Source organism: Glycine max, chromosome 12, assembly GCF_000004515.6.
Source record: "Glycine max cultivar Williams 82 chromosome 12, Glycine_max_v4.0, whole genome shotgun sequence".
NCBI classification, from domain to species: Eukaryota; Viridiplantae; Streptophyta; class Magnoliopsida; order Fabales; family Fabaceae; genus Glycine; species Glycine max.
This window is the reverse complement of record NC_038248.2, coordinates 39,434,917-39,457,101: the sequence shown is the minus strand read 5'-3', so window position 1 is coordinate 39,457,101 and position 22,185 is coordinate 39,434,917. Positions and strand designations below refer to the sequence as shown.

Below are 22,185 nucleotides of genomic sequence, written 5' to 3'. Positions count from 1 at the left end.
CAAGCCTCCACAACGTTTCTTCGGAGTTGTCAACAGCGCGAGCACACGTTGCCAACGACCACCAAATCTCTATGATCAATCAGGTAGCAGCATTCATCAAAATCAAACAACGGGGAGTTGGTGAATTGGTGACCATGACCCTTAAATATATATTGTCATGTTGTCCTTCACACAACATTCTACACCCACGTCCCATTTGTTATCTATGATGTTATCCAAACACCAATTTCATTGAGATGGAAAATTTTGGCCACTCCATCAAAACAAGATCATAAGCTAACATGTACTCCAGACAATATTAAACAACCATTTAGAACTTAGAATTTTTATCAAAATCAAAACGTAAGACATTTGTGACTCCTTGATAGGCTACTTCACTAAACTTTACAAAATCAAATTGAGAAAAGAGGATTACTCCACCATCATATAAACTATTTTTGTTTTATCACTCATCGACGTGGGATCCTTAACATTAATATAACCAAAAACAATTGTAGTATGCTTGACAAAGCTATGTTCCATAAAACAATTAATCTTCCTCATCCAAAGAGCCAAATTTTCTCTGCAGCCCCACCATTAAAAGAACCAGAGCCAGCTGACAGAATTCCCTAGCTGCTCTAATGCACTCAATAGGAAACCCACATCAATCAGAGAAGGAAACACTTTTAACCCCAGTTTTAGTGCATCCAAACTAAATCTAATAAATAATAGAATTCCTCAACAACCACAAATTCCAAACAACGAAATGCCACAACACCATCCATAAATTTAGAGTGATGAGGTCAAAAATAATTGCTGAGAGCACTGCAGAAAGCACACTTAGAGTGATGGAGATATATGTAATAGCCTTTTTATTAAGTTGGTAATCTAAGATTAGTTGTCAAGATAAAGCAAGTGTTTTGTTCGGTGCCCAGCTTCTCCAAAGGCTTCTGAAAATCGAGTGAGGAATATTGTGTGGACTTAAAATAATAACATATTTGGAGATTAAGAACATATTTAAAGTATAAAGTAATTATAATGTTAATATTTCTTGTTCAACAACAACATTCATATGTTAGTTGCCTTTACCAATATAAAATATCTGTGCAAGGAGAATGAAATGTTTCCAAACGAATTTGTATCAGAACCTGTTATCTTTGTTCATTCATATTTCCCCTTTCTATTCATCAAACAATTTCTATCAATTTTCTTTCAAGGCTCTAAATGCAGAATATTTTCCAGCACTAAAACTTACAGTTGCCCGCTTGTTTGTGAACAAAATTCGATTCTGAAGGGCTCATATATTTTTCTTTGTAATATTTGAAGATTCAAAATCAAAACACTAAATCACACAACTACGACTATGCTTAGTTTTCAGTTGCGAGAGACCCAACATTTGTTCAAAAAGTAAAACTGAGAAATCTTTTAGTTTGGTTTTCAGTTAAATTTTATCGTAAACTGAGTTTAGCTTCAGCTTTGTCTTGAAACTCAATTTGAAATGAAAGAAAAGAGAGAGTTGTTTTTGCAAAATGAGATTCATTCAAAGCGTGTTTGGATCCGTGTCTTACAGCCATCAACACATGCATGTCTATCGCATAGTTTTTGTTTGACTCAACAAAGATCATTGCATTTCTGTAAAGATAGTATCCTGGATACAAGTTTGTATACAATCAAAAACCTGGGAGCTAGCATACCCAGCTAAAACATGAGTGACCAAATTAACTTGCCTGGTCATCATATAGTTGCTTCTGTGTTTCTTTGCAATTTTGATGTAATATTGGCACCAACAATCAACATGGTCCGTGGATGCTGAAACAAACACTGTCGCAAACTCAAGTTTGGAAAGTTTAATGCAAAAAAACATGCACTACAATTTAAAAGACCCTGTTTTGGTCTTTTGAGAAGTGGTAGTGTTTTTTCTTTGTGGTGTGTCTCAACAACTTAAACTGAGGTTAAGAAGCTCAATGACAAATTCTTGCTTCTCCGTTTCCTCACTTGGAAAGTGTGAAAGCCCGTTTTGGAGGATTAAAATGATAATCCAAATACACACTCAACATATATATTGTGACGTCCTCCTTCATTCACTTATTAGTGAAAATTGCTACCATTTATGCAGCAACAAGCTTGACCGTTCGTGCTGCCTCTGCAGAAAAAAAAAAGGCCAAAGACAGAGGAAATGTAGAAATGAAGCAAGATAATGGAAAAATGAAGAAAAGTTATAGAGACATAGAGGTTGCAGGGAGGCCGAAGAGAAGCCAATGTTTAATTCCTCATTGTCTTATGTCCCACATAGCCGAGGAGAAAGAATGTGCGCAAAGGACTTGGCTATAAGTGTCAATAAAGAGAGGATGAGTTGTAGATATCCAAGTACATACTTTAGCAGAAATCCACAGTACATTTTTTCCAAACAAAAAATAGTAGTTGGGTCATTTTAAATTGCATATATGGTAGCAGAAAATGTAATGTCTAATAGGACACACAACACTCATACAAGAAAGGGGAAGGAGATGCCTCAGTTTAACTAAAAATAGTGTCGGCTCAGCCGACATGTCCATTTAATGGATACATCTGCAACGTTTTAACGAGGTCTAACGGCAGGGTGTAGACACAAGATTTTTAAAATTATAGGAAGTAACCATGAAGGAAAATTTTAGGGAGCAATAACAAACTTTGGATATATTTTAGGAATCAAATACATATTTAAACCTTAATTTTATATAGTATTTTTGAGTGAATTACAAGATGCTTAAGTGGTTAAATGTTTCTTACATATATTTACTATCAATGTGTTTTCGTTTTTTAATTGGTTCTTGTCACGGGTATTTTTAATCTATTAGGTCAAAGATTAATTCAGTTTCATGGTATTGTGATTGTTGTTTTGAGATATGTGTTTGTATATATTAAAAATCAAACACGAAATTCTCTACTACATATATCGCATAGTGTGTTTAATTGAATATTTTTTTTATCCTTTCTTTAAGTTTGGATTATATTATGGTTTTGTAATTTGGCTTTTTGACTAAAATAATATACGGCTGTATTTTGCATAATCAAAGTCAGATAAAAAGAAATGTGTATAGTTGGGTCATTTTAAATTGCATATAGGTATGGTGGAAGAAAATGTAATGTTTAGTACATCACACACAATATGAGAAACTTCTTGATTATTTCCTTTTTCACTTTCACCATAGAGATAATTTAATTTAGTAAAAAATTAAACAGTAATTTGATATATAATATTTTATTAATCAATCATCAAATATCTTTACTGATTAGCCATTGAGTTATTTGTTTTATGACAATTACAATATAATCCTTAAATGTATTTTCAGTTATTTTGAACGTCAAAATAGTCCTTCTTCTCAAATGCACTGATCTATATCATACTTAATTAATTTGACTACTACTAAAAAGGGTAAAATATATCTTAATTAATTTAATTTTAATTTCAAAAAAGATAATCTATATCCCATTTCTCACAGTAATAAGAGGTCTAATTTGATACATGGTCAATATGCGCCATGATGCAGAAGTTCTTTATATTAGATTCTGGGCCTACAAAAGTTTGAATATTAAATAAATAAAAAAAGGGGGGAAAATAGGAAGCGAGTGGAAAAGTAATAACAGAAAAGAAGTCAAATGTTTAGCAAAGATAATATATCCTTACAAACTCAATATCCTGTCATGAAACATTTTGTTGTCATTACTTGAAATAGATGTTGATACTGTGTCTGTAACAATAAACATTTTGTTGTCATTACTAAATACAGTGCCAGATGTATGATTGCTTTTGATTGTTTACTCTTTGGCTCATGAAAAGTTTGAGTTGATGACTGTAATTCTTACGAGCTCTGCTAATCCATAAAAAATGTTGAATAGGTAATGCGTGTGTGCATCAGCTGACAAAAAGAAGAGGAAAGGATTACAGTGAGAATAGAATGGAAGCTTAATAAGTTGATCTAAACGTCTTTTTCTTTGCTTCATTGATTGTAATAGCTAATTAACTTGTTGATATTTTGAGTTTCTGCAGCAGTGATTGAGCAAACAAACTTTCACTTACAATCAAAGCTTCTAAGTGCAATACTAGTGAATACTACAACCCTGAACAAGGATTAAAACAGAAAGCTCAGTTCAAACAACCATGCTCAACTACTTATGTTACTTTGGCTAAGAACCAATTGAGCATGTTAAAATAAAGGAAATATATGACAAATAATTGTTACTTGATACAACGCATGTTAAAATTTTGAAGTTCAGTCACCACCATAGTTGTTTTCATCTTTATGATTTTGCCAACTCTTTTTACTTTTTAGCCAGTTAATTCCTCATCTCATAATATGACAGTTTCTAACTTTAAGGATTGGTACTGATCTTTGTGATAACTAAACGAAATGGATGGTTAAAAGAGTGCTACTTGTTACACCATCGTGATCTATAGAACTCTCCGGAATAAAACCAAAATCACAATTAATTTCAGCAATTGGAATTGGAAAACTAAAGAGGTAAAAGTCATAAGCATAGCATATATATAATTGCACTTTTACATCTAAATTTTGATTCATCAATACATTACTACAACAACAAACTTAATATCACTCATGTATTGTGTACAGGGATATTCCAGAGTGAATAAGATAATATTGTCCCATTTTATTTCTGAATGAAGAGGGATAGACCAGCAAACAATTATGAGCGCTTCTTTGACTCTCTCAACTAGCTAGTGCTCATTTCCCATTAATATTCTTCAATAAGAGCTTCAAAAGAAGACCTGCTCAGCATGTAATTGCATTTGCATCACAATTTAAAAGCAATAGCTAGGCATAATTTTTTACAATAAAGGGTGTTTCCAACTGACAATTTCTATATTTAAAGGACCTATTTAATTTAAGAAAATAGCAACAAATAAGGAGCCTACAGTCAAGGAGTGAAGTTTCATACCGATGAAGTAATCAGAGGAAGATTATTATTTCTGGCTAAGTCCTCCCTCCCCTTGGACGCAGGACCAAGTTGTTCCCAGTCAATGGATTCGCTACTGTTGACCAGCTTTAACTCTGATGCTGTGGCATATACTGGGAAGACCCCACACCCTTTTATATCTTTATCAAAATTCAATCCATGAAGAAAATCCAACCCAAATCTAAATGTCAAGTTGCTGAAATGACCATACACTTCACATTTTTTATCATACTTGCTGACATCATTACACCAAAATATCATGTGATCTGAAACTTAAATGTTTGCATCTTGTATCATATATATAACATTTGTCACGGTTGCCTCTATGCCATCTTTAAAGATGGAACAAGAAGTGGTACCTTCCTCGACTGTTTTCAATAGTTACTGAATTCTCTGTTGTACCAAACCTGCACTTGTCCGTGACATGGTCCCCCGGGAAGATGAAATGCTTATCAGGGCAATCCTCTTCGTCCCAATCAGGATGATCCTCATCGCCACTATGAGGATAATCCTCATTTTCACAATACTTAGGATTGTTAAGGTATTGTTGGTGTAACAAGTTCTGTAAAACTAGTTGTTGAGTTATCTTTGTATCTAGAGAAATGCAGTTAAAGGCACTCAATCTGAAAGGGGTGGTGGAAGTTCCGGAGAGACACAAGTTTCCAACAATTTCTTAGATCAAGCGCTCTCAAGGATGGTGGAAGCTCTGGCAGAGACACAAGTTTCTTGCATTCATTCAAAGAAAGCTCTTCTAGAGATGGTGAAAGCTTTAGCAGAGACTTGAATTTCTTGCAACCATTCAATGCAAGCTCTTCTATGGATGGTGGAAGCTCTGGTAGAGACACGAGTTTCCAGCAACAATCTAACCGAAGCCTTGGCAGCATTTAAAAGTTTTTGATAATTGAAGGCAAGCTCTCAACTTTAGTTCCTCTTAGGTGTAACTTTTCTAAAGACACTAAGTGCCCAATTGATGATGACAATTCACTTATATTGGTCTCATAAAAATTTGTAAACAAAAGTGCTTGTTCCTTACAAGATCGATACAACATTTCAAATCTTATTTTATCAAATTAAATGAAGGGTAACCATCTTCTTGCCTTTTCTAATGTTTTGGGTTGTGAATTGCTCTTAGGGTCAGGCATTAGTTAAAGTTTTTTTATGAAAAGTTAATGTTGGGGAGTTGCTATTTGGCACTATCGCAATTGCTAATGGTATTACCCATGTGGGAGCTTTTAATTGTATTTAAAAATACCATTAGCAATTAAATTGCATTTTGGCTATTTGGCCACTATCACAATTGCTAATTGTATCGATTAGGTTTGTGTTTTTCGTTGCCTATTTGAAGGGTGAACGGAAACACGACTGGGTGGGGTGGGGTGTGCAAATCTGGACGTATGTGGCGTGGATTGACCACAGGAGTGAGGATGGCGTGAGGGTTTTCGGTGAATGGACAAAATAGGAATTTCACATAGGCTGGTAGTTTAAATAACAAATATGGTAGTGAGAATAGTTGTTTTCCTAATATTGTCATCCCCCATTTTCTCTAAGTTTATGTGACTTTTTTATGTGAAAAAATAATTTTACCTTGGATTATATAGATTCTAGATTATAGAAAAAATACTTTGGTAAGACAGAATCCAAGTATTTTAATTAACTAGAATCTTTATGAATGATACTGTCTAAGTTAAATCCAGCAATTAAGAAAAGAGAAAATAGGACATTAAAAGTTTGCAAAATCATTGACACTTGATTAAAGACGGGGACTTGAATGTGTGGCCAAGGGAAAATAAGGCATAATACCCTCAAGCCTAGTGAATACATCATGAACAAAATATCAATCGACACTTGGATGAAAATTTCATGTCATGTTAAAGAAAGTATATATCCTGTATTTGTTTAGTGGAATTCTTGTAAATTTCATCTAATGATAAATGTATATTAAAAAAAAACGCGTTGTTAACATTGTTCAATATAGAATTGAATTCTGGTCAGCAAAAAAAAAAATACAGTATTGAATTAGAAGATGAGGAGAGATATCATAACCAAAATGCTGATATCACAAGTTAAAATAGGAAAGATGAGGAGATATCATACCCCAGAACTTGTACATCTAGTTCTATACATTGTAAATTCATATATAGATTATAAAAAATACTTGAATTTATATCGTGTTTCCTTTTTCAACATAACTAGCAACAGAACTACAGTGAATTAATTCTGTTTTACCAAATTAAACACAAATTAACTATAAAAGAGCATTAGTCAGAAAACGAAGACTCTTGTAATATACTAGGCAGCAAAGGAAAGACACACTATAATATCTTTCTTCTTGGTAGACCAAACCACATTATTGCAGAGTACCATTTGTTTTTAAGATAAGAGTATGACTTTCTCAAGATTGATTTATGGTGCATTCCTTCCCATGTTGCTCAAGGGTTTAGAAGATCAATGTTCTTCATCGGATATATTATTCTTTGTGTCCGTTTGACAAATACCTAAAATTAATGTCCTCCACCATAGTACACATTCCAATGTAAAATTTATGGTTAAGATTAATTTAGCTATATATCTCGCTTACATTCAATTGTTCAAAACTAATTCTATCAAAATCAATTTTATCTAATTTTTAGTCGTAAAAAAATATAGTGTTTAAAAACTACTAAAAAAAAATAAAATTGTTTGAAATTGATTTCACAAAACCAAAATTGGCTTTCACAATGTTGATATATACCTTGCATGTATTTTTTTTTTAAAAACTATACTATTCTGGGAATTTTAAAAGCAAAATATACCTATTCTGTAAAAAAAAAAAAAAAAACCTCAACAGATATATTCTTTCTATGTCTTGGCACTGTGGGTTTGCGTAAATGGAGAGAGTACAAACAAAGGTAGGATACTACTAAATCAAGTGTGAAAAATAGTTTAACAATACTTTATTTCTCTTGCAAGCCCAAAAAGATTGCAATTATATATCCCAGTCCACATCAAATTTGATTACCTTTTCCTAACACACTATGAAGAATCTTGTTATAAAATATCACAAACAGAAATTGCCATTGGCTCATAATCACATGCTGCATTGCTAATTGCGTATAAAACATCCAAACACTAGTTGGTCAGGGTGCACTTCACACATGGAATGCACCATTCAACTTCAGAGAATGAGCTCAATCCCATCTCATGCATGTATCATAGAAAACAAATCAACCAATTTTCAAATAACAGCTTAACATGGCTATTTAATTTTTCTTGAGATGCCGTAAGAGAAATAGTAGACACATGGATGGAAGTAGTGAAACATGGAGTGAACTAATTAATGTGATGCCATTAATTTGGCGTTCTTTTTTATTATTTTTATTTCCCAAAAGAAAGGCACGAGTAAATAAATATCCACATGGGTCGTGGTTTGGTTCAGTTTGGCACATCACATGACACGGCACGCTCCTTGTTTGTTAAATTGTTCACTTCTCATCTTTTGCTTCCTTGTGATTCCAAATTACCAAATTATCCAATTCGTTTCTACTTTTCATCTTTCTTTAGTAAAAGGCTTGGGACTGAAATTGTGTTAACATGTACTATTTCATAACCACTGTGCCACGGGCACAAAGTGACCAAAGTGCATCAAAATTAAAAGAAGAGAAAGAGAGCACGAAATCTTGTATAGTCATTTTTGTTACGTTGAAGTAGACAAAGAATATATGAATACTATTTTCAACATATCTTAATGTGACATAATAAAATACATTATATAAAAGAGAATGTATTGTTTTGATTCCTAGTCAATAGTAATACACGTAAAACTGTTTTCCTCTTTTGATCGTTTCCAAACAGATTGCTTAGCAACTTGCTATAGTAGCTGACCAGGACTGTTTCAAAATGGGGCAAGGTTTGCAAATAGTGTACGGTACGTGTAGATGAAAATGCATAAGAACCTTCTAGGTTTGTACTTTTTTTTAATTAAAAAAATCAACCATTGATCATCTCACTTTCCAAAGAATAAAAAAATAAAATTGATCTCAGCAGAATTTATCTTGTCTAAGGCATTTGTGGGCCTTACATTAAAGTTTGCATGAATGTTTTTCTCTACACGCAATAGACTTACATTAGATAGGTAAATGGAGAGATATGTGATATGTCTATGGTCCCCAAAAGAAAAAGAAAAAAATAGTGAGAGATATATCTCTACAACACAAGATTGTCTTCGAGTAACCTTCATCAATGTAGATGCTTACCTTCTATGTTGATCATGCTATCATGATTGCTTTTAAGCAGAAATTAACAAGCATCTACCCGTTTTTATTCACTTTGCATCTCTTTATAGTCTATGGATCTAAGAGCGTCACGACAGTTTTTAATGAATTTCAATTTTCGAATCATAAAGGATACAATGGATTTCAAGTTTTGCTATCAAATTAATTAGCAAAGAATTTTCTATTTTAAGTTTTATAACAAGTGAAACAAATTAAGAGAGATATTTTCTTAGGCGCATCCGACAAAAGCTTAACGACAAAGCCTTGTTTAGTTTGGTTCTGACACCCTCTAAAAAGTGGCACATTATCAAGGTATTTATCCTTCATTTGTTTTTATCACTAAGGATCACAACTTATTACTATTATGGAAGCAAGACGCAGTCATTTCAGAATCCTTATCTCTACTTTTATTTACAATGGCAAAAAAAGATCCACGCTATATATGGATAATTCTGAAAATGTGATCTTCCAATAAAATGAGATATCTACATTGAACCTAAGAAGGGAAAATCATGGCCTCATTGATGCCAAGTCCCAAGTGGCCATTGGTTATGGGATAGCAAGTATGGCCGCATACACCTCTGGTGTCAGATTAGAGGAGCACATGAACAATGTGATCCTGCGAAAGGCTACTATTTTAGATAATCAAAGCCATTATAATGTCAATAAGGAAAAAAACCTAACCATATAATTTTCATTTACTGGTTTTGATTTGAGAGTAAGCAGCATAATAATTAAACAGTGACAGAGACAGCTCCCTCTAATAAATTCAATTGGATATGCGGGGCACGAATTGTAAATGCTGGTCAGATTTTTCTTTTATCACAATGTCCTTCCTATATTTTTCACTTCCATATTCTCTTTTTTTATATATAAATATGATAACAAGGTATTTAAGATTTTTTATTTGACATTTAATTAATTTTTCTTCTATCAAATTAGTTTATTTTGAGATAAAATGATATATTTAATTACGACATTTTATCAAGTTAAAGATCGAACTCATTCCTTGTTTAAGGAATGCCGAAGCACTTAAAAGTATATTGCTTCTTTCTCATTTGGGAAAAAAAAAAGTAACAAAAAATAAACAACCCCACCCCAGGATAAAAGAAGCAAAATGTCTGCTGTGAATCCACTTAAGCACTTGTTGCCTTTCAAGTGTTTTCTCTAACAAGTAGCAACTGACAGTGAAGCAACAACCCCACAATCCACAAAGATTATGTAAGCTATATATAGCTCAACTAATTGACCATAATAATTACTTACGAACCCATACCAGTAATTTTGAAGAGCACGTCCAAATTGGCACAACAAAACAAAGTAAAATGACTACATCAACCAAATCTGTGCGAGGCAAGATTAAATTTTTGGCCAAACCATTTTCAGCTCTCTATCACTAGCTAACACTCCAAATCCAAAACAAGAGATGCAAACTTCCAACAAACTCGTTCCAGCATGTTGTTGTTAAAGCTCCATCATCGAAAAATCTCTGATTGTGACACCTTAACAGGGTCACCAATCTACGCCATCATTTCAACCCACACACTCCACAAAGTTTTAAGTGTACTAAAAAGAAATATCACTACTTTTTTTTCCATCCATCATTCATCGTCAATTAGCTTTCAACCTTTCATAATAGAATCCTACCTCACATAGAGGCAAGAAACCCGAAACCCCAGAAATTAAATAAAAGACAACGACATCTTCATTCATGTTTATAAATTAAAATTCAAAAGTTAGTATCTAAATCCCTGTCCTTGCTACTATTCATCCATTCAACCCACAATTACCGGCTTTTCCGCTAGTCATAATTAAACTCGTTTGAAACCATAGCAAAAAAAAAACATAAAGACACAAGACAAGTTTCACGCAATCACATTCACTAAGATGTAGTACCAATTTAATTTGACCAACCAATTCTAAGATCAATTTCAAGAAAATTTAAAATAAAAAAAAAAAAAACAAGATACATCAAAACTGCTACAATTTCATTGCTATCTATATAACCATCACCATATACAAAAATCTGGCTCCAAATCTGTCATCACATTATTACATTATCCGCTTCTCATTTTTTTACATATAATTTTTTTTTCAACATCTGGTTCGACTTCGCCTCCCCAGCCATAACTTTACCTTCTCAGATATCCACTCATATCTTTTTTTTAAAAGAAAAATAACAAAACAGTTCTCGGTGTAATATGTATTTATATTTATAATTATATATATGTAATAATATTTGTCTATTTAGTATGAAAAATAAAAAATCCACGTCAGCATAATCTCCAATCCAAGCGAACTTCGGCGGGGCCATGCACGTGCTGACTGGGCTTCCGGAATGATACGATGTGGCTGCTGACCATGAAGGCGGTTACACGCTCGGAGACTCTCACATCTTCCATCTTCAATTCCTGTAACCGAAGCACGTACTCCGGAACGTGCAGTAGGTCCCACACCACTGCTACTCCGCCGGGCTTCATCACCCTCACCAGCTCCGCCACCGCGCGCATCCTCTCTGCCGCCGCCTCCGCCGTCCGCGCGCCGTACTCCCTCCCGACGGTGTGCACGAACACGCCGGACACCACCACGTCGAAGTAGTTGTCCGGAAACGGCAGCCGCCGCGCGTCGCCCTCGCGGCACGTCACGTACTCGCCGACGCCTTCCATCTTCGCCGCGCGCAGCGTCGACAGCGTCGTCCGCTTCGTGCGGTCGAGGCCGACGACGCGGCCGGAGCTCCCTTCCTTTTTCAGCTGCGTCGCCACCGCGTTCAGGAGGATGCCGCGGCCGCAGCAGCCGAGGTCCAGCGCCAGCTTCACCGACGACCAGTCGTGCACGGCGGAGACGATGCGCTGCGCCATGTCGAAGTGCAGCGGCACCGACGAGTAGAAGAAGTTCGCCGCCGCGAAGAAGAGGCACAGCGCGGAGAGCGCCGTCACCGAGCCGGTGATTCCGGCCGCGAATCTCGCCGTGCCTCCGCCAGCGCCGGAAAAGATCCTCTCGAAAAAGTTACACACAAGATCGAAGTAAAGAAGATACAAAACAGACAACACTGAAAACAGCATCGCCTGACACAAGAGGAAAATTAGGGTCTGCCATTGCTCCATTCCGTAGATCGCGTACATCTGCGTCCAGTCTCTGTTATTATTCGTCGATTTTCCCATCCGCTTCTTCCAGAACCTTCTCTTCACGCTTCGGTTTGTTTAATTCACCGCTTCAGCGAGTCGCTGAATAAAAGAAACCGCAATAATAATTCAGTGCGAGGTTTATGAGAAAACGTGCTTCTCGTTTTCGCTTTCATTGCAAAAAAAAAAAAAAAAAAAGTGAATCGTTTGAATGTTTGTCTTGCGAGTGAGAGAATTTGAAGAATTTGAGAATCAGTGAATCAGATCCAAATTGAAAATGAAACAAAAAAATAAACGACGAAGCAGTGACAGTCATGAGCATACCGTCGATGATTTTTCTACTGGTACAGTTGTCAGTTACTCTTTTCTTTCTTTCTTCTGTTACGAACGCGTTTTGCTTCGTCGTTTAGCGGCCTTTCAAAAACGGCAAGGCTGTCCTGCGTTTCACTTCCTTCTCTCTTTCATCTTTGTCTCTGAGTATCAGTGCACGGATTTCGAGAGTGGCGAAAGAGGGAGTGGAAAATATGAATGAATGAACTGAAACGCCAATGGTTACGATGCGTCAAGAAATACTTATATAGTGTGTACGGCGCTGAGGACCCTTTGAACTTTGAAAGAGTTTACCGGTTCACCGGCTTAGCTGGTTGTTGCCAACTCGCTAGAATAGTGAGTGAGTGAGTGACTTTTTCGGTTTTGTTGCGTTTTTGTGTGTGAAAAGTGGGAAAGAAGGAACGAAACTGTTTTTTGATTGGGTCCTCTTATAACGTTGGTTTGGTCCTCTGCAGCATCACCTTCCCAGCTTGGTAACTCTTATTAATTAATGCGAATAATTTTCAGGGTCATACAATTAGACTTTTTCTCTTGTGTGTGGGGAAAGAAAGGGAAAAGAAATATAAAAATGAACCTTTCCTTAAGAAGCATCACACTTAATTGGGTGGTAAATTCGTTGTTACTTTTGGGTTCTTAACTCATGAATATTACCATTGTTTGTGTGGGCTTAATTATGGGAGAATTTCAGATAAAAATAAAATAAAATTCATTAGCACGTGACTGTTACTCGCTTCTTGCAAAAACTAATTTTTCAGTCTGTAGATTGTTTTGCGACAATTTGGTGCCATGCTTGACTTTGGAATGCAAATAGAAATGCAGATTTACCTAATTAATAAGCAAGACGTTCGGCGAATGGATTTGTCTTCCTAGGAGCTAGCCCGCATTTTTTGTCTTTCTTTCTAGTGTTTTAGTTTAATAAAACTCTCAGATTATTCCCTTTATCTTATTATAATTATTGTGTAAGATAAAAAAATTATATTCAAATAATTATTATTTTAATTTTTTATGTAATATTAATTATCTTTTATCACTTATATCTTTCATAATATTACTGCTAGACAAAAAAATTATAAATGAATTGATGATTATACAATGTTTCTTTCTTTTGTTTATTATTTTTTTCTTAATATATATAAAATAATGATAATTATTTTAGAACGAAATATATTAGGTTAATAAAAATATTCAAATTCATCATGTTCTTATTACTTCAATCCACTCGCATAATTATAATAAAATGTGTGCAAATTGCAGACTATATTCCTTCCTTCTCTCTTGTCAGCAAGAAGCTCTTTTTTTAAGTATTTAAAATTTTAAATGGTCAATATTTCCTTAATCACTTTTTACTACCATTTTGATGGCACGATCGCTTCACAATGGTAGTTTTAATTTGTTGCGTTATTCTTGAATTAACCATTTTTTATTTTGTGTGCATATACTAATGCGGAAATTTCCAAAATAACAAAACATAATAAGACAATAATCATTGCATATTTCTTTCCAAATCGAAAGTGATTAATTTCAGATTTTAAAAACTAATATGCATGTTATTTCCGCAAGAGATTATATTTTGTATTTAAATTATGATAACTACTTTATCCCACCAAGCTAGCTTTAATGGACGCTTTGATAGTAATATAACTATTTTTGGGGCCTTAACTCGACTAGAGTGATTTGTAGTAATGTATTGGGGTAGGGTGTTTCCATTCCCCCTCCTTATTTTTTTAACTAACTACTCCACTATTTATGCCCATTAATTCATGATCTGTTTTATTGACTACGTTAATGAACGGACAGTATCAATATATATTAAATGTATTTTATTACAGAAAATATATTAAATTATTTTTTATGTTTTATAATATAAAGTAATAATTTTTAATGATTGTTCGTATTTTTACTTTTAATAATTGCTCGTATTCTTTTCCATATGTACGTTTTTTTTTTTTTATAAAAATTAATAGAACTTTTACAAGAGTCTCGCGTAGGCTCAGCTTAGGTGGGAAACTATGAATAGGAGAAGAATCAGGTGGAGTCATTAGTGTAAATTATTAGATGGCTTAACTATTAGTGTGTTTGAGCTCGTCATAAACACACGTTCAAGGAACACAATTGTAATTTTTATTTTTTTTTAATATGTTTAGATGTACAGATGTAAAATTGTAAAATCAAGTTTGTTCTTAATTGCATATATTAGAATAAAAGTGGGAAAAAAATATTTCTTGCCGTGGATTGAAAATCTACACTAAAATTTGCTATAAGCTTATTTTTTTATATAAACATTTTCAAGCATAAATTACTAAGCTCAGTTTCAACAAAAAAACAAGTTTGATAGTGTCACATGAATTTTCTTCCAATATCCAAGCAAACTCAAGAATCAAAATGTATTTTATCATGGTAAAGCTCGCCAACTTTCATGAGATACTGTTATTTGCTTCAAATTCAAAATAAGTAGTAAACACGTAACCCACTTTATAGATTTTTCTATCGCTCAAATGATCTAGGCGACAAAGATGCCTTATAGTGTCCTTTATTCAAGCTTCACACTTGGCAAATCAAACTTTTTTCTTTTTCTTATTCTCTCTCTTCTTTTTTTCGTGAGAATATTCTGTTATAAGTCGTTTAGCTGGGTAGAAACACGAGAAGTTATGTCCGTCCACATACTCATGCCTTTGAAATTTGGTGAGTAAACACAACGAGGAGTTCCATTTTTGGTGCACTAGCAATAATAAGCCATTTTTAAAAATTAATACTCAATGAACAAGATAATGTCTTACACTTTCTGGTACATTTAACGCACAAAAATTGTACAAGTAACCTGGAAAAATGAAATCCAATCCTAAAACGATTACGACCGAAATCCCATTTTTGGCCGTGCATATATTTTTTTTTTCTATGAAAAGGATTGAATTGTAAATTTTGGTACAGAGTCAATAATTGTGCCGAATGCATCATATTCATTCTTGGACAAAAAAAAACTCTCAAGTCAAAAGCTGGGTCTAGAGTTTCTTTTTTGTTGGGTGAAAAGTTTGTTTTGACTCAAAGTTGTTGTGAAGATAATATAACATTAAAAAAAATACAGCCGTATTTAAGTGATTTTTTAAAAACCAATGCACCATGAAATAATAGGAAATGAATTAGAGAAAAAAAAGTTATGTATTGACAATTAAGGTTTTACACCTTGATTTAATCACAATTCATTATGGATAAAAAGTTTGTTATTTTTAAAATAATTATTTTAAATCAATTTAAATAATGATATATAATTGAATGCCAATATAAAATTGATTTACATTATTTTATTTTATATGGTCGGTAAATAAACATTAAACTCAATGAATTATTATACAAATAATTATTACAAATAAAATTTAAAAGGGGTAAAATAGTGCATTAAATCATTCCCAAAAAATAGTACTTTATATATTAGTCTTGAAAAAAAAATCTTGTAGCATTTCATAAATTGAGTGTTTAAAATTTTTATGTGTTTATTCATTTTTGTAAATATTTTAAAATAACTCAAGTTGTCCAAAAACATTGATGAATAAAAATTATAGTTTAATTTTCATGCATTGTTAGTATAATGTTTGTACGCATGTTGTTCGAAATTAAGTATAACTTATAAATTAATTATTATAAAAAATAACAAATTATATAACAAACTATAATTTTAATAGCAGCCTAAAATAAATTTGCATAGTCAGTATATTTTAATTAAATTAAAAACATCATTACTTAAGGTTTATTTTGACTACAATTTAATCGTACGATGTTTAAAAATTGAAACGTGTTATTCTCAGCCTCCCTCCTTTTAATTTTTTAATAGCATATCATTTTTATAGTTTTAAATATTTTTTCTATTGATTTACATTTTTACCTAAATTAATAAATACGTGAACCATGAAAGGAAACTGTGCTATTTTTTAAAAAAAATAAAAATTGTGTGGAGTGTAAAAATAGAATATGAATTTGTCTTGTTCAACTGACATTAATGTAAATGAAAATGTGTCTTTCTGAATTGTTGCCTAAAATTTTGAATTTGTCTTGGTCTTAACATATTGGACGGTTGAATTTGATCATAAGGTCAAAGAGAGTGAAATTAATAGCAGTATTAGTAGTAATTTGAAAACGAAGAAAACCTTGTGGTTCAGACAACCATGTTATAACATGATTTTTGGTGCCTTTCTTTCGCCATACTCTGCGTGAGGGAAGTGGTATGCTGCTAACTTTTCTCAGAGAACCAGCAAATAAAAATTATAAAAACTCATCATTTTCATATTCATATTGGATCATCATCTTCATATCCTGGGGAGATCTTTATCACCTTTAGAGTCATAACTGATTCATATGGGATCATTTTCATACAGCAAATTTTATTTGTTTATTTTTAAATAAATTATATATTTAAGTTACTAAAATATATTTTAATTCAAACAATTTATGAAAATTCAAATTCAACTACCAAGCTTACTCTTGGTGGTCCTGACTATTTGTTCTAACAGTTATGAAGAGACCATTTTAAAATAAATGACGTTAATAAATATTAATTATTATTTTATTAATTTTTGCTATCAAAATGATCGAATTTTCAATCTTTTTTTTAATCACATAGTTAATCTTGTATGTCCTTCCATCGCATTATTCATCTTTTTCACACTTTTCTTATCATATCTTCTTATCTTTAATCTTATTGTAAGAACATTATTCCTATATTATAAACTATAATATACAACATGAAGAATGAGAATTTTTCTTTCAAAATAATTTAGTGCGGGGGTTTAAATTCCCGTTAGAAAAACTTTAAATTATTTTTTAAACAAAAACTTGTAGAATTTTTACCTAAAAGTACAATTTATAGATTTGAAATCCAATCAGATTATTAGCATTGTTTTTCAGTTTTTTTTTTACTAATGTTAATTTATATACCTGTTTTATTTTTTCATTGCATCATCCAACACATTTATTATGACCCTTTTCTTTTTTTGAAAAAAAAAAGATAATTTTATGTAGTATTCTTATAACTAAAAATGAAAATTAAATATATAATAAAGAAACAATGAATTATACAAAAATATTATAAAAATATATTAATTTTTCTCGTATTCTCTTAACTTGAGTACTAGCCAAGAAATATGAAGAAAAAAATCGATTCCCCAATACTCAACGATCAAAAGGTGAAAACACTATGATGAGATGATTTGACAAGCGCAAAATCATGTTCGTAGATAACTAAAGCCGTACAGCATTTTTTTTTATTAGATTCTTGACCCCGCACCACACTATTAAATGTCCTAATATTCTTTCCACCTCTCACATTCTCACACTCCCTCAACGTCCATGAGTGATTATACTACCAAAAAGTTGTACTCACACTCTATTTTTGGAAGTTTAATCTTAAACCGCAACAAACTATACTGGAAGGTTAGAAGATGATTTGATGTAGTGTGACTTTGGTACCTCCTGTGTCTTTTACCTTAATATACAGTATAGTTTTTTATGGGGGAAAAAGAACATTCTTGGAGTATATGAGTAGAAGATACAATGACAGAGAGAAGAAATCTATTAGGGTTGATTTAGTAATAAGAGTTTTGATAGTATGTTCAAATCTTATTATGGTTGTTATGGGGAAAAAAAACACAGAAAGAACTAATAAAGGAAGATAAAAGATTGATATATATGACAAATACTGTTACAACACAAGATGAAGAGATGAATAGAAAGAAAAAAAATGAACTGGAAGTAAGATGAAAAAAAAGGGTAAAAGAATATAATAATTCTTCATACTATGTGTTGATTAGATGGAAAGAAAATGAGGAAGTTGAAAAAAAATGATTTAAAGAAAAGGTGAAAAGAAAAAAAAATATATTTAGAAGTCAATATATTTTTTCATCTTTTTTTTTATTTTTTTCTTTAATCAAACAAAAAATATATCCTATTTTATGTTTTTTCCTCTATTTTTTTCAACCAAAGAGATATCAGTTATGCATGCTACTTTACTAACGATACGTGATTTCTTAATCTCGACTTGGCCTACCTCAAATTATGTGAGAATTTATTTACATAATGAATGTGAGATAATTTTAAAAGAACAAGTTTGTGGTATGTATAAAACTGTTAGTTGTGACAGTTGAATTATATATGGAAGTTAGGCTCACACTCATGTATATACACACTTATAAATACCAAGAATTAAAATTAAATAAGTCAATAAGATAGAACTCCATGTAATAAAGTAAAACTATCATATTATTGTTTAGGTATTTATAATAAAATAAAAATTATTTATTATTTAAGAAATAAATCATATTTTAAAATTAATTAGTTTATATTTGATAACATTTTTTAAAAAAATTATCAGTTAAATATATTTAACATTTAAATATATAGATTTTAAATTGCCTAATTAATTCTAACTTGATTACAGTGGATTTAAAATTGCTTGTGGTTTAGGATTGTGCAGTAATTCTTTATGTAAGCCTCCTTTTTTTATCCAGTATGCAATTGATATCTTGTTTGATAGTATCGCTAGTGCTATTCTTTCATTCCACAACTTAAAAAAAAAAAAAATACTATGATTTATTGATAAAAGTCATTAGTGTTAAACTGTTAATATTTAAGTATGTTTGATAACTTATATTATAATCTTAATAACTGAAATAAATTTTTATGATAAATAATCTTTTGGAACTTGTAATTAAAAGTTAACATTTTATCTTTTTTTATTATTTGTTTATTCTATCTCTAATAATTTATTTTTTTAATTAAAATACCAACTATTATAAGTAACTTTATGCTACCATTTTTAGTTTTACAGAATAAGAAAATTATTTTTAGATAATAATGTAATAAAACAAGTTATCTTAAAATTGATTTTACTTATTATATTCAAACATAAAATTTACTTTATAGATTTCGTTATGCTCTTATTAGAGAACATTGCAACTACTCTCTAGATTCTAAAATAAGTAAAATTAATTAACTTTTATGATAATTAAGAAAATTAATTAATATTATTTAATTTTACTTTTCACATGTAAAAATAGTAGTTTTTTTTCTTCAAAAGTGTCATATATATTGAAACTTCATATAAGAATAAGAATAAGAAAGATACATTAAAAATAGAATTTCAGTTAATTAAGGAATATTTTTAAAATATTATCATTAAATAGAAAGAAGGTAGTTAAAATTTGTTTACTTTTGATTGCATTTTTTTGTTGCTTATAATTAAATCTAAAGGGAGTATCTAATTGGATGTAGAAGACTATTGAACTTGTTTAACAGCTTTGTTTTTTTCTTGACAGAAATTTAATAGCCTTGTTATGACAACATAAAAGTAATCAATAAACTTTTGTCATAAAGAAAGGATCAAATATAAAAAAATAAGAAGATTAATGGGCACTATTATTATTGTTAAAGAAATACTTGTACACACAGTAATACAGGTATCAAATAATGTCAATAGATAATTGGTATAATTAATAAGTGAACTTTTTAGTCTTTAAAATTTAATAAATAAATTTTTTAATCCTTAAAATTTATGTTTTAATTTTTAAAAGATCTTTGTCATTAAATTATTAGTTAAAAAAATTTAACGACAAAGAACATGTGAAAATTAAAATATAATTTCAAAAACTAAAAAATCTATTTATTAACTATAAAAATTAAAATGAATAAATTTAGAAATTATATGAATTAAATAAGTAATTAAACCAAACTAATTATTGAGATATTTTCTTTACCATTAATCTAAACCTGTCTTTAATTTAAACATTGTCTCAAGACCTTAGAAAATTAACGAAAGCCCCTGGTTTCTGGCTTTATTTCCAAAAATACCACTGCCGTCGACGCAGCACAATGAGGTGAGTTGGCCACCAACTACGCTTGACTTTTATTTCTCTATTTTTATGGGAAATAGGAATAGAAATAAAATAGTATTAGCTTTAATAAAAAAAATAATAATACTGTACTAATAAAATATTAGCGATGCGTTAGATACTTATGTTATCTGTTCTTGCTCAATGCCATTGCTTTACATGTCAACGCGGTTCTTACTTTAATTAATTAATTAAACCAATTCTTATAAATGAATTTGTCCTCTTCTATTGGTCCAATTCCAATTATTCTATTCACAGATTCTTCAATCATTTAACGAATTTTACATTTAATTTAATGGTCCATTTAACTTACTTGTCAGGGAAATTGGATAAAATGCAGTAAAAAAAATCTATTGAGTAATAAGAATCCACATTATTAAAGAAATGTACAAATATAAATTTCCATCCAAATCCAAATACCATATAAAACTTCTGACATGCTGACATGAAATGCATCTGTTCATGGAAACGTTCATGTCAAAGAAAACCTTAAAGACCATATGGGCAGGCAGAAGGATTGAATCTTTAGTGATTTTATTTTATGTGTGAGACCCTGATTTAGTGTTTTAAAAATAACTTTAAATTTCGATTAATTTAAATTTGAGTCAAATGAACTTACTTAAAAATAAAACTGTTCAATGGTTCAAATACCTAATTTTTTTACAAGACTCAAATCGAATTCTTCTAAAAGAAAAATCAAATTCATCTCATTTAACTAACAGACAATATAATTCATCTTCTAAAAATCAAAATCAAATACCTAATGGACGGTTGAAAAATAATTGCAAGATGATTCTAAGTTGAAAAACTAAACCCCTTCCGTTACAAAATAAATGTCGATTTTTGGAAAGAAAAAAACCTTATTCCAAAATAAGTATCTATTTGATTTTTTTTAATGCAATATTAATTATTCTTTTCACCAATATTTTTAATAAATATCAATTTAGTTTTTGAATCTAATTAATATTAATACTACTCTTTTTTATCTATTTAATTATTAGTTTGTATTGATCTGTATAAAATAACTAAGAACATACTTATTTTAGGACGAATGAGTAATTAAAAAAATAGATCTATTTAATTTTTTTTCCTTGAAAACAACATAAAATGTCATTCAAACTAGAAATAATAAATATAACAAGAAAGTCTACCCATGTAATTATTTTTCAATTATGATAATTGTTTTAACTTCTTTCTCTTAATGTCTGAAATGATTAAGCATTCCCTTCAACAGCAATATATAAATATGAATCTTTTAATTCTACTTTAACTCTTGAGGTAAATGTGAAATTTTACTAAAATGCATAAACATAATGTTTTTGACACAAATTACAGAAAAACAAAGCATACCTTATCCCCTTTTTTTTTTATGTTCAGTTTAAGCAAAGCACCTTCATGAGTCATAAAACTGGTATGTAGGATTTGTCATTCAAATATTGTGCATTTCCCATAAAAGTAAAAGTTAAATTGGTGGGAGAGTGTTTAAGAAAGGGAAGCAAATGGGTCCAGAAAAGGGAGAAGAACGCGGCAATGAGCAAAAGCCAAAAGGGGATTGCGCGTGGATTGGGGCTGCCTGGTTGCCACCCATAAACATAAACATAAACTTTTTTGTTTGCCACCCTCCAACAACCAACTATAGTGCTAGAAACTATTTCCAACCAGCAACCAACGAGT

General features: G+C 31.3%; 1 protein-coding gene across 2 annotated transcripts; it reads right to left on the bottom strand.

Moving 5' to 3' along the window:
* Positions 1-11,152: 11,152 nt before the first annotated feature.
* Positions 11,153-13,020, bottom strand: LOC100804520 (uncharacterized). 2 transcript variants are annotated; one of them, XM_006592837.4, is made up of 2 exons: positions 12,632-13,020; positions 11,153-12,476 (listed from the first exon to the last, which is right to left on the bottom strand). In XM_006592837.4, the coding sequence occupies exon 2, from the start codon at positions 12,344-12,346 to the stop codon at positions 11,459-11,461; it is 888 nt and encodes a 295-aa protein (XP_006592900.1). In that variant the 5' UTR covers positions 12,347-12,476; positions 12,632-13,020; the 3' UTR covers positions 11,153-11,458. The 2 variants fall into 2 exon arrangements, with proteins under 2 accessions (XP_006592900.1, XP_003539586.1); XM_003539538.5 differs by having other exon boundaries at positions 11,153-12,409; positions 12,632-13,019.
* Positions 13,021-22,185: the final 9,165 nt, after the last annotated feature.